The sequence below is a fragment of the Saccopteryx bilineata genome, chromosome 6, assembly GCF_036850765.1.
Source record: "Saccopteryx bilineata isolate mSacBil1 chromosome 6, mSacBil1_pri_phased_curated, whole genome shotgun sequence".
In the NCBI taxonomy this organism is placed as follows: Eukaryota; Metazoa; Chordata; class Mammalia; order Chiroptera; family Emballonuridae; genus Saccopteryx; species Saccopteryx bilineata.
This window is the reverse complement of record NC_089495.1, coordinates 168,397,108-168,411,050: the sequence shown is the minus strand read 5'-3', so window position 1 is coordinate 168,411,050 and position 13,943 is coordinate 168,397,108. Positions and strand designations below refer to the sequence as shown.

General features: G+C 42.9%; 1 protein-coding gene across 2 annotated transcripts in view; it reads left to right on the top strand.

The window, feature by feature from the left end:
• The window catches only part of CFAP61 (cilia and flagella associated protein 61), a 381,775-nt gene that overhangs the window by 253,911 nt on the left and 113,921 nt on the right, over positions 1-13,943 (top strand). For both annotated transcript variants that reach the window (XM_066236726.1, XM_066236727.1), the window contains exon 22: positions 12,987-13,161. In XM_066236726.1, the coding sequence (XP_066092823.1) occupies positions 12,987-13,161 (175 nt within the window). The remainder of the gene's footprint in view (positions 1-12,986; positions 13,162-13,943) is intronic.

Below are 13,943 nucleotides of genomic sequence, written 5' to 3'. Positions count from 1 at the left end.
TTAATTTTTATCAAAAGGACATAAAAATTAAAGGTACACAGAGTGGTATGAAAAAAAGCAGCTGAGACCTGTGGTGGCGCAGTGGATAAAGCGTCGACCTGGAAATGCTGAGGTCGCCGGTTCGAAACCCTGGGCTTGCCTGGTCAAGGCACATATGGGAGTTGATGCTTCCAGCTCCTCCCCCTTGTGTGTGTGTGTCTCTCTCTCTCTCTCTCTCTCTCTCTCTCTCTGACTCCCTCTCTCTCCTCTCTAAAATGAATAAATAATAAAAAATATTTTAAAAAATATTAAAAAGAAAAAAAGCAGCTGAATTCATTCGGGGAGGGGTATCCAGCTCTTATTTTTTTTCTATTTCCTTGTCCAACTTTCTCATGGTTTTGTCCCAATTTTTTGTACTTAAAAACCCCCCACAACAATAGAATGATGAAAATAAAGCAGAAACCCCCAAAAAGAAGATAACCTGCTATAAAATATTATTACAAATCTTACCCACTTCTCTGACCGTAAGTGGCATATATCATTCTAAAATATGCAATAATTTTGATATCCAAATGCATATTACTTGATCTTTTTTATCAGATAATCCATGCACAGGACAAACATTAAATTGTTCTGCTGTGAGGAGAGCAGTTCTCTGCTTCCAAGCCACGGGCAACCGCTTGGGAGGCATTTCTATTGTTAGTGCTTTAATACTTTTACCCCTGGACTCCAAATAATGCATTTATAGATACTGTTTCCTTGATCTGTCAACTTCTGACATTATGTATGACCTTTCCATTTGGAAGATGAAGATTTATCTAGCTCACGTTCAGTACCCTCTGATTCCCCTCCCCACCCTGCTTATCAATTTGATTATTTTTATTGGTGAGTACAAGCTTGCTCTGAATACTGGTATAGACAGCTGACAACTGAGGTTGTAACTGGCTCACAGACAATCGTGCAGAGAGAGAAATGCTTGCCCTGTGCCTGGATTTGGGTTGTCTCAAAAAAGAGGAAGAATACAAATTTGTCAAGTCAAAGTCAAATGTGTCTGGTCCTGAGCATGAGAAGACCGTGGTGGAGACTGTCAAAGGGATGACACTCAGTAGAAGCCAGCAGGCAGGGCGAGAGCATCCAACCAGGCCAGAGAGAGAACCAGGTACTAGTTCTGTGAGCATGATGTGGGTCAGCAATACGATGTGGTCTCCACAGAGGCTAAGGACATCTTACATGAGGTACGTAAGAGCACGGTGTCCAGAATGTGCGGCTCCAGGAGAAAGCCTGCTGCAAGCAGGTAGAAAAGAGCGCTGTGCACACCACCCGGCCTTCCCTGGGAGGCCTGAGAAAGGCATGACCCCCCTCAACAGCACTGAACATGAAGAGACTTCCTACACTGGAGGATAGTCAGAGTGCAAAATAACAACAGTCAAGGAGAAGTGGCTTTTAAAAACAAACCTGCAAATTCTTTGGTTTCCCCATCTAAGAGGTGGAGTTTTCTCCCCTTTGAATCTGTGCAAGCTTGTGACCATCTTGACCAGTAGAGTACAGTAGAGTAATGTGACATAACTTCTGAGGCCTGGTCAGGGGCCATGCAGCATCTCCTTGCCTTGGGGGACAATTGCTCCCGGAACTCTGATGTGTGAAGCAGAAAGTCCAGCTACTCTGTGATTGCCCCGCTGGAGATGCCAGACTTTGGTTCTCCAGTTGATAGTTCTAGCTGAGCCCAGCCTTCTAGCCATCCCTGCCTAGGCAACAGGCATATGAGTGAAGCCATCTTGGACCCTCCACCAGCTGAATGTCACCAAGTAATTTCTATCAATAACACACTGAATAAAAGACTTTCACAGATGAACACTGTTGCAGCGACAACGAGCTGCTTGGAGACCAGATGACATGCTCCGCAGGGCCGAGGGGAGGCAACAGCCCCGGTCAGCAGACCAAAGACTGAAACCCGTCCTCAACCTTACTCAGATATTTATTAGCCTGTACAAATAACTCAAGGAAGCAGACAGCAGAAGTTTTCAGGGGATGAAGTAAAGGACAAGGAACATGCCGACTCCCAATCTCTGTTCTGAGAGCCTAAGCATTTCTTATTGCTGAATCTTATCCTGCTGTTTTGCTGTTTCCAGTACGAGTTAGAGAGGCCCTGGACCCTCCTCCTCTCCGGGCTTTTGCCCTAGGGTGCCTCGCTGTTTCTGATTGTTATTCTAACTCTGCATATTTTTATTGCATATTCCTACATATCGCCCTTTTTTGTTTTCATAAAGATTAAGGGAGAGGAAGATGGTTAGGTGGTTGCAGTGGAAGGTGAAGGGCAAGCATAGACAGAAACAGGTTCATAGGGGTCACAGGCGTGCCTGTATTTTGCAAAGCTTCTTTAGCACACCTCATTAGAGGTTTCAAAGTGTCCCAGGTGATGCCAGGCACTCCCTGAGTGCTTGGGAACGGATTAGGTGTCCTCTTCTTTCCCGGGTCTATTTCCAGAGGTGGATTCACTATCAGCTTCTGGATCTCTGGAACTGGGTTGCTTCCTAGGGGCTGATGCCAACTCATGATAAGGCTTCACATTCCTCACTGGTATTCAAAGAGGACCTGTTGATGACAAATTGGAAGTACCCTTGCCCCCAGGTTAGTAGTTTGACTAGATTCTGCCGCTCAGGGTCAGCTAATGTGTCCCTGTACAACACGAGGGGCTTAGGTTGTTGCTCAGCTGGTACAAAATGCCTCTCGCCTACAGCAAGTCCAGAGGAGGAAATGTCCAAAAAATTAAGAGTAAGAAGAGCCTATACAATTGTGCTTGTGGGGTGAGTCTTTTCTCCTGATTCCCCCTTTTCTGTTTGTATAGTTGGGGCTTAAGAAGACTTTTGGCTCTTTCTGGAATACCTGCAAGTTTGGGTGAATTTCTCAAGTCCTTGAGGCCCTTAACAATGTCCTAATGTTCTTTTTTATTTTCCTTTCAGAACAATTCTATTTCTAAAGTCCTTCCTTTTATCCTTTTCTCACCTTGTCTACTTTCTTAGTTTCTTCTCTCTCTTTTTTTTTGCACAAACCTTCTACAACCTGCACAAACCTTCTGAAACTTACACAAACCTTTTTCAACTGACACAAACCTTCTTTACTATTCAGAAATAACCAGCTTTCAGAACATTTACTTTCTTCCTTTTCCTTTCAAAAGTACCTCCATACCTCATGCCTTTTATTATTAAAACCATGCAATTTCTTTCCAATTAATTAGAATTCTCAATTTATAAAAACAGTAAGTTTCAGTAAAGACTAAGTTAGTAATTAGCAATTTCATATTGATATTTTTATGAACATACTTTAGGACCCTTAGAAACAAGTTCTTTTATTAGCAAACAAACATATTTTTAAAAGATATAATAGAGCCTGACCTGTGGTGGCACAGTGGATAAAGTGTTGACCTGGAACGCTGAGTTCGCCGGTTCAAAACCCTGCACTTGCCTGGTCAAGGCACGTATGGAAGTTGATGCTTCCTGCTCCTCCCCCCTTCTCTCTCTCTCTTCTCTTACTCTCTCTCCTCTCTGAAATGAATAAATAAATAGAAATTTTTAAAAAGATATAATAGAGATAACAGGAACCTTTTGTAAACCTAGGAAAAATAAACATTTTTTGTTAAGAACTTTAAAAGACATTAATTTAAATTAAAATAGTAGTGATATCAAATTATTTCTAGACCACCTGGTTAAAAAAATTTGGAATAGTTTTATATTTTACAGTATTATTAATAATCTTTCTATTCTCAGGATTACAACAGTTCCCAGGTCTCTAGGAGAAGGCTTTAAGATATTTAAATGACCTGGTTTCTCTTTTATTTCTTCCTCAAATTACCCTCAGTTTTTTTTTTAAGAGCCAAATTAAGATTATCCTAGTTACAATATTAAGTCCAGTTTTAACTTGGCCTGGTAATTTGCATAAATACAACAAAAATAATAATTGATCATATTGGCTTTTTATAATCTACTTTGCTGGAACTTTATAAGTAATTTTTAGATTGAATTTTAATTACCCTCTCAGGGCACACACAAAAGCCAAGCTACATAGTTGCTATTAGGCTCTGCCTGTAATCTTTCTGAAAATGTCCTTCTTTCCCGCAGTTGTAACAAGTTTGTGGCCTTGGTCACACACTGTCTCCATTTCCCAATACTCAGGTCCCTCCTGAAGGTCTTGTCCCAAGGACACCTCCCAGAACCTTCCCGGGGGTGGGGGAGTTGCCTCAGGGGAGGGGAGGGTTGGGTCAGGGGAATTTGAGTTTTTAAAGGGGCTCTGGATTTAAAGAAGCCCTGGACCCAAACCTAACATTCCAGCCTTTTGTTGTTTAAGTAAAAGGGGCAAAGGTATCTACTTCTGTAGCTACTTCCTGCTTGTTAGGGTTGGTGAAATCTAGAGAGAAGGGCTGGGCTGAGGTTCAGGCTAGGTGGTGAGAACAGTTTTACAAGTCCTTTTCAATCCCAAGGGGTCATTTCATATCCCATCCCGATTGCTTCAATCATCCCCTTGGTAAAAGTGCTTTCCCAATCTTCTAAGTCTGAACTTCCCTCCTTTGGACACCAAGGGCATTGTTGTCAGATCAGATCGTGAGCAAGAGGGCAGTTAAATTCCCACTGACACTCTGCAGCTCAGAGGAGTACCCATGGCTGTAATATGAGACTCTACTGCTCAGCAGAAAGGGAATTCCCCATGATGAAGGAGAGATGAAGGGAAAGGGAAATCCCCTGGCCTGATCCCTAAGAGTGACCTCCTGCAAGCATTCAAGGGACTCTCCCCTGCTGCTTGTGTCCCTTACCAAACGGGATGAGTGGGCATCCTTATCCTTTGCCCGACTTTGGGAGGTTGTTTCTTCTGGTTCCTCATGTGGGGCACCAGTTGTAGTGACGACAGTGAACTACTCGGAGTAGCAAACCTGTTGTTTGGTTCCCGTTCCTCATATGGGGCACCACTTGTCGCAGTGACAATGAACTACTCGGAGACCAGATGACATACTCCGAGGGGCCTAGGGGAGGCAACAGCCTCAGTCAGCAGACTAAAGTACTGAAGCTCCCTCTCCAGCCTTACTCAGATATTTATTAGCTAGTACAGATAAGTCAAGGAAGCAGACAGCAGAAGTTTTCAGGGGATAAAGTAAAGAACAAGGAGCATGCTGACTCCTAATCTCTGTTCTGAGAGCCTAAACATCTCGTGTTGCTGAATCTTACCCTGCTATTTTGCTGTTTCCAGTATGGGGTCAGAGAGGCCCCTGGACTCTCATACACTCAGGGATTTTACCCTAGGGTGCCTTGCTGTCTCTAATTGTCATCTAATTGTCTGCATATTTTCAGAGCATATTCCTACAAAACCCTACCCACATTTCTGATCTACAAAATCATGAGGGGTAATAAGATATTGGTTGTTTAACTACTAAATTTTAGTGTGAGTTTGTTGCACAGTAAGAGACAACTGAAACAAAACAAAACAAAAAATAACAGAAATAAGGGAATAAGTCTGTATAAGTCTCTCAGGTAAATAGAATAGAGACGACAAAGATATGCTGGAAGAAAATTTTACTTAACCTAAAAACCATTGTATCCAGTTGACCACATTCCAGGCAAAATAAAAGAAAGGTTTTTTCAGCTAGTTGCATTATGATGAAATCTTGGTTCTATAAGAATGATAGGAGGAAAGAAAAGCGAACAAACTTCAAGAGAAAAAAGATTACCAACCCTCTATTCCCCCTGCCCAGAAATAAAATAAAATAAGGCAGGTATCAAAAAATTACCTCTCCAGCATTAAATGATCTAAGAAATAAAACTAGGCAAAAAGAATTTTGAAGAAAATATGATGATTCAATAATTGCCCACCTAGTCTCTACTATTTGAAGACAGCCTCAGAAGAATGCAAGGCCTCAGAAAAATGATCTTCACTATTCTTTAACATGAATCAAATAACTGAGGCTTCAGATTTCAAAGTAGCATGAGAGGACAAGTGGCAAGCACCAATTTAAAAGGTAACTTAAATTTGTAAATCTGAGAATAAATGCAAAATGGGAAATAACAAATCTTAATCAAAATCTAATCAAGACCAAGTTGCTGAAAACAGAGAGAGAAGTAGCCAGGGAGGGATATAAAGTTTCTTAAGTGGGGAAACTCAAAGGCAGTATTTTGGTCTAGACTCATATTTAGAGGAAATAAGGTTAAAGAATGCTTTTGAACTGCATAAGTAAACTCACCCACAAGCATGAAGAAGCTAGAATGGGAGAAAAAAGCATTCGTGAAACCAAAGGGAAGGATATCAAGGCAACAGCCAGTGCTCAAACATGAAAGTGTGAACGAGGTGGTGGCACAGGGGAAAGGCCTGTCAGACTAGTGCATGCCTCGGCTTTCAACTGCGTGTCACAGGACCAAGGCTCTGTTTCTACACGCAAATCAAACCACAGGAGAAATACCGAAACAAGATGACACCCAGGCTGTAAAAATGAAAAGATCATTGAAAGTGCACCAGCAAAAGGTGTCAAGGAAATTCAAACATCTATTAGAAGCAGCACCACTGTTAGTATCTGGCAAAGCAGAATTAATTGAGAAAGAAAACATTAATGCTGACAAAGGGTAGAATATGCGACAACAATATAGAGATGATGAACCTGTTACGTGTTGACCATAGTCATGTCAAAGAACATGTCACAAGCACAGCAGCACGCCTGTGGTGTTGTATTCGTTTCTTTTTGTGTGTGTGTGACAGAGACAGAGACAGAGAGAGGGACAGACAGAAAGGGAGAGAGATGAGAAGCATCAATTCTTCATTGGGCATCTTAGTTATTCATTGATTGCTCTTTTATATGTGCCTTAACTTGGGGGCTCCAGCAGAGCAGGTGACCCTTTGCTCAAGCCAGTGACCTTGGGCTCAAGCCAGTGACCATGGGGGTAATGTCTATGATCTCATGCTCAAGCCAGCAACCCTGTGCTTAAGCTGGTGAGCCCCTGCTCAATCTGGATGAGCCCGCGCTCAAGCCAGCAACCTCGGGGTTTCAAACCTGGGTCCTTCGCATCCCAGTCTGACACTCTATCCACTGTGCCACCACTCAGTCAGTCTGTATTGGTTTCTTAGAGTCACATCTAAGAAGGGAGAGAACAAGCTGAAAGCATGTCCAGGAACTCAAAGACACCCACAATTTTAGCATGAGGGGTGAAGATTCAGTATGGTCATGCTCAAAATCCCAAAGGCTTTCATGTAGAAAACAAGTTACACTTGTCCCTCATGGCACCAGGAAGCTGAATTAGGGCAGACCACCGGAAGCAATGGGAATACATGCTTATTCATCCTAGGGAACAACTTCCTAAGAGTCAAGGTCTTCTCCAAAAGGGAATGTCCAGCCCCAGGAGACATGGGTAGGAATCCCTGACAGAGTCATTACCATCCACCACATGTGCGTTAACTGATGTGATCCTTGGAGTAGCTCTCTGAGGTCTGTGCCACTCTAGTCCCGTTTATAGATGAGGGATCTGAGGTGTAGTGAAGTGGAGGTAGTTTGTTCCATATCAGACAATGACACGTGACAGACTAGGATTCAACTCTGGCAACTTGACTCAGGGCATGAGCTTTTCGCCACTGCCTCTGTCTCTCTCCATCTCCCTATGTCATTGCTCTTCCTTCCTCCTTCCTCTGTCCTTCTGTCACAGATGTGGTCCAGAGATTACACTTGATGGTTTTTAAAAGTCTTTATAACAGAAATTCTAGAATTCACTGTTTATAGCTAGAGTCAAAAATAAGTTTTTTTCTTTCTCTCATTAAACATACCTGGAAAAAAGCAACTCAAGGTCTAGGAAGGTAGCTCCCCGGTGTCATCAGGAAGCCAGGCCCTTCTATATTTTGTTCTTCCATCTTTAATGTGTGGCTTCCATCCTCAAGGTCTTGAAGAGTCTGCCATGCCATATGCAAGAAGCAGGAAGGATGAAGGACAAGAGCAAAAAGATTTCATGTTGCCCCACCCAAGGATTCTTTTCAGCATGAGTTGGAGAATGTAGGTTTTCAGCCAGACATATTTCACAGGAGTCTGTTATTAAGAAAGAAAGGGAGACAGGACACAAAGTAGGCCACCAGCAGTCCCTGCCACCACATGTTATTAACTTGCTGAGGGGTACGGGTGCTGAAGGGGCTCCCACTAGCCAGAGATGCTGGCAGTGTTCAATCTGGAATCATCTGATGGCATGGTTGAAACATTGTCTGCTATGCTTCAACCACAAGTTTGTGGCAGTTTAGTGGCAGAAAATCTTTTCTTCTGATAGCCAGTATTGATGGTACATCTTCATTAGACACACCCATACCCTCCCATTAATCTTTACTCTCTCCCTTACTTTGATGACATAATATGAGTTTTTCTACAGATACTTTTTTATTTGTTGAGTTCTGCTAAATTCTGTGTAGACAAAATGGCCATAGGATTTTAAATCTTAGCTTCAGTTTTGCCTATTCTGTGAAAAAGCCATTATGTGGATATGAAAAAACTAAAAAGCCCAGCGGTCATACGAAATGACTGCTGTTCTAGATATTATAAATTTTAATTAAAATGATTTGTGCAAAGCTGTCTGCTAATTCAAACTGAATTACCCAGGGCAGGCGGTGAGGACGCCCCTTTGCTTAGTGCCCCACGGGGTTTCCCCCTTCTACTTGCTTAATTGCTTAAAGTAGAGTTCAATGAAGGAAACCACTGGCGGTACATTTCTTAAGAGCCACCGCTAGCTCAATAAATAAAGGTGATTTAAATAATAAAATGTTAATTCACATGTCAAAGATCTCTTTGTACACAACATTTCTTGTGTAGATCTTTCCATCATTTTTAAGCTCGCCTTGCAGAGGACCATCAATTATTTTTAATTTTATGTCCGTTCTTTCACGAACTCTTGAACAGGCAACATAAAGTTGACCGTGTCCAAATGCAGGCTCAGGTAAAAAAATGCCAAGGAATGCTCAAAAATTAAAGTTTCTCCATTTGAAACTGTTTTAATCCTTTTTGCGTTTCGGTCAGCATTACTCTGTCGTTTTTTTGCATTTCTCTCCTGCCTTTGTTCAAGGGACTCATTTTGTCGAGACAGGCTTTTTTGTCTTGCATCTGAGGCAAGCCTTGTTTCTCTATGCTCATCAGTCTCATTTTGCCGAGAAAGACGCATTTGCTCTGCGACTGAAGCAAGCCTTGTCTTTCTCTGCTCAGTGGTTTCTTTTTGTCAAGAAAGCCATTTTGTGCAGCTTTAGTTCCTTTTCTCTCCTCTTCAGTGCTGTATTTTCTAGGAGGCATTCTTAAAAGAAATGATGTTAAAACGTAGTTTTTATGTAAAACAGATGATTGCCAATGCAAACAAATGTTCACCTTCCCCCTGACCCGCTCAATTTGCGTTCAGCCGTGGCAACTTCACCCCATTGGCTAGTACAGTTACACAAGCAACCAATAAGCTATTGGCGACAAACAGACACTTAAGCTGCATATAATAAAGAAAAATATTATTCCATTAATTTTCCTTTAATTTTTATAATTCTTTATAGTTTAGAAGTGTGCACAATACCACATATTTGAGTGCACACAAGAATATGGGCCCTGACTAGGCGGTGACACAGTGAATAGAATGTTGGCCTGGGACGAGGAGGACCCAGGTTTGAAATCCCGAGGTTGCCAGCTGCGTGCAGGCTCACCAGCTTGAATGCGGGGTCACCAGCTTGACTGTGGGGTCATAGACACGAACCCATGGTCGCTGACTTGAACCCAACAGTCAGTGACTTGAGGCCCAAGATTTCTGGCTTGAGCCCAAGGTCACTTACTGGCTTGTGCAAGGGGTCACTGGCTCGATTGGAGCCCCCGGGTCAAGGTACATATGAGAAAGCAATCAATGAACAACTGAGGTGCTACAACAAAGCATTGATACTTCTTATCTCTTTCCCTTCCTATCTGTTTATCCTTGTCTGTCCTTCTCTTGATTGCTAAAGAAAAGAGAGAAAAAAAGAGAATTATACTGGTAATAAAAATACAATTATATTTCTGGATTGTGGTAAGCTAATTTTTATTTTTGACTTTATTCTTTTTTCCCCTTCTCTTTCTTGTTTCTTAATCTATACACCCACCATTTGAAATAATAACCATTGAAAGTTCATAACTTGCACAGCTCTCAATTTGTTTGTTAGCACTGCCATTTTCTTCCAAGGACTTTTCCTGATTTGTTAAAGCATGACTTACTAAACTAGTATAATGTTACCCAAATTTCATTTTCTTTTATACTATAATGCTTATTGTAGTTCTGGTGAGATTTCAAACCTCCAAAGCACAGTATTCAATATCGTACACTTTAAAACATTCACCAAAGCCCTCAGTGGACTGCTTTTATAATAACTATGAATACAACTGTACCAAAATTGTAGTATGATATGGCCAAACAAATTATATTGCTAATAAGAGAATTTAACCTCCACAATTTCAATTGCAGTAAATGAGCGCTACTTATGGGGTTGGGTTTTCTTTACTAAATGAAATGTTACTGTAGCTTCTTCGTGGAGAAAGGACATCCAGCTTTAAAAATTGATTTTTTAACTTTTTTAATCCAGTTTGAAATGGAATTAAATACATCACAGTGATGTGCCATGGCTTTACCATTTCTGTTGAGGAAGAATGTGACCGAAAACTTTCCTAAATGTCCTCGGGGTTTAGTGAAGCCCCAGCGTTCACATCTACCCAGTGCAGCAAGGCATGTGTCAAGAGAAAAACAACTTCTGCACCCATGTCCGCCTCTGTGCAGGTGTGTCTGTCATAGCCGAAAAGCGCCCGCGGGGAGGCCCTGTGCACTGCGATGTCCAGCAGCGGAGGCGCGTCTGCCCCTGGAGGCCTTGCGGTGCCGTAAGTCTCGCTCGCAGTGCTGGCCCCGTTTATCTCCACGTCGTCTCCACCTGGCCGCCAGATAAAAACCGGACCGTGAAAGTGGTGGCTCACTGGGCAAACTCACGCCACTGTGCTTACTTGCTTTCACAGTGGTGTCTGTTTGTTTGATTTTAATTTGAACTGAAACAATCACTTAAAAATCAAGAGTCCACTGAGAAAAAAACTAGCATGTCTTGAGAAATCAGATCTGGCCCTGCTGAACCGAACCCACACTGTCTCCCAGCAACAACTGCATGGCGTTGCATCGTGGCTGAACTCGGCCCAGGGCACATGCCCTCAGTTTGCCACCGCATCCTTGACACTGAGGACAGTGTCACCATCATCCTTTGTTGTGTCTTTCTGTTGCTGTCCTTACAGTGTCCGTTTCCACTCTGTGTCAAAAGTGAGAACAGAGGTTACAAAGGAGAGTGCTCTGTGTTGAGAGAGCTATGGAGATGGAGAGGAGAGGGAGAGTGAGCTTGAGTGAGAGAATATCTCTTTTAACAAGTGAAGAATAACCCTATATTTTTCTTTTTCTTTCTTTTTTTTGTGTGTGTGACAGAGACAGAGACAGAGAGAGGGACAGATAGGGACGAACAGGAAAGGAGAGATGAGAAGCATCAATTCTTTGTTGCAGCTGCTTAGTTTCCGTAATTGTTCAGTGATTGCTTTCTCATATGTGCCTTGACTGGGGGGCTGCAGCAGAGGGAGTGACCCTTTGCTCAAGCCAGTGACCTTGGACTCAAGCCAGTGACCATGGGGTCATGTCTATGATCCCTCACTCAAGCCAGCAACCTTAGGCTCAAGCTGGTGAGCCTTGATTAAACTTTATGAGCCCACACCAAGCCAGCAACCTTGGGGTTTTGAACCTGGGTCCTCCACGTCCCAGTCTGACGCTGTATTCACTGTGCCACTGCCTGGTCAGGCTGTTTTTTGTTTTTGGGTTTTTTTTAAGTGAAAGTAAGAGAGATAGACAGATTCCTGCATGCACCCTGACTGGAATCTGCTCGGCAGCTCCCATCTGGGGTCGATGCTTAAATCCACCGAGCCACTGGCTGCGAAAGGGGAAGAAGGCAAGAAGGGGGAGACAGAGGGGAAGAGTAGGAGATGATCACTTCTGTGTGCCCTGACCGGGGATTCAATCTGGGACATCTGCACACTGGGCTGGTGCTCTAGCCACTGAGCAAACTGGCCAGGGCTAATCCTGTTATTTTCATAAGTAGATAGTAGTCCAGTTTCCTCGTTTCCTTTTCTTCCCCGACCGCATATGCACTTGAATTTCAGTCCCTGATATAATTGTTTCTGTGCAGACTGTCTTTACCAAAAATGGCCACACTGATGCGCTTCCACGTGCTCTTCCACAGCGTCATGGCCCCTACAGGAAGAGGCTGGTTTTAGGCTCCCACCTCTTGTCTTGACCCTGGCAGGGCTCTCTGACAACCTCCATGGTTATAATATGGTGGAAGAGAAGAGACAGCACGCAGATTCTAGGCTGAGGTTAGGAAAGAACACAGTGCTGTCTGGGCTGGTTTTCTCTCTCAGGACACTCACCCTGGGAACCCAGCCCCTACACTGTGAGGAAGCCCAAACCACACAGAGCGGCCACATGTGGATGTTCCAGCCAACGACTCAGCTAGGACCCCAGCCCACAGCCCACATAACCGCTGGACCTAGAATGACAACTTGTGGTCATTTCTGATACCCAACATGATTTCTGGGGAAAGAAAAGGATAGAGATGGTTTATCTCCAAATGATTCCAGCCCTTGCTAGCAAGTCTCCCCCCAGCTTCAGGTCTCCCCTGGGCTTCTGACATGCTCAGTAGAAACAGACTGTCTCCCACCTTGCCTGCCTGAATTACTGACCTTCAGAATCTGTGAGCCTGTTTTGCAACACTGACTTTTGGAACAATTTGTTACACAGCATCATATAATCAAAGCAATTCCTTCTGGGAATTAGCTCTAAGTGGCTATCATGCTTGTTTCAATTAAAACAATTGTATCTGGGGACCGAAAAAGACATGCCTTCACTAGACATTGCCATGTTTGCGTTTACTTATTACTATTGTCAGTGCTTTACCTGTTATCTCTGACATAAGCATTTCTCTGCAACATACCTCAGGTCCCATGTCCTACAGGGGCCGATATCAGTCAACACTTGACAAACAGAGAGATTCCAAACAGCAGTAAGCAGCGATACACTGGTCAAGTTCCTTGCAATCATTTCACACTAAACGATGAAGAAGACTGCTTGAAGGCCCTGACTTGGATACGGAACAACAACATCATCAGAGAAGGTAAAGATGTTGGGGACTGCACATCTTTTCAGAACGGTATTTTATTTTTATAATGAATCTCATTCTTCATCTCGTTCCAATATATAATTAGTGTCTAATTAATTCCAGCCAAATCATTCATCTGTCATGCTTTGTTTTCCAGATTAATTTACAACTTGTTGTCATTTTTGGATACCCAGCATGTTTGCTGGGGGACAGAAAGAGGCTTGAGATAGTTTAATTATCTATAATTATTTTATTATACAAAATGAATATACGAAGAGCAAAGCATGGCTAAAGTCATTAACTAATTAAAGAATAATTTAATAAGCAAACATGCTTAGCAATTATATGGAAAATATGTCTCCTTTTGTGAAGTTGAAAAGATCGAGGAAGAAAAAGAAAGGCCCGCGTCGGAAGGGCTTTTTTCTTCTTCACAGCCAATTGTGGTCTTTCCCCGCACCGCCGCACCATCCTGCCGGCAACACACATTTCCAAGTCGCCTGCCATTTCCCAATCAAAATGAGAGCATACAGCTTTGTATAAATGCCTCTGCCACTCAAAACGGTCTGTTCAAGCTTCGTCCTCTCTGTTGCTTGGATTAAATGAGAATTGTTTGACTAATAAAACAACCAGAACAGGGTCTGGCTACCTACTTGTCCTTAACTGAAACCTGGCAGCCAAGTTCTGGAGGAGACAGTGCAGCCCCTGAGTTTTCCCTAAGGCACTGGAGGGTCAGGGACTTGGTGGGTAACAGTCACCTGTGGAGAGCTGGAATTCTAACCTAGACCTTGGATTCAGTT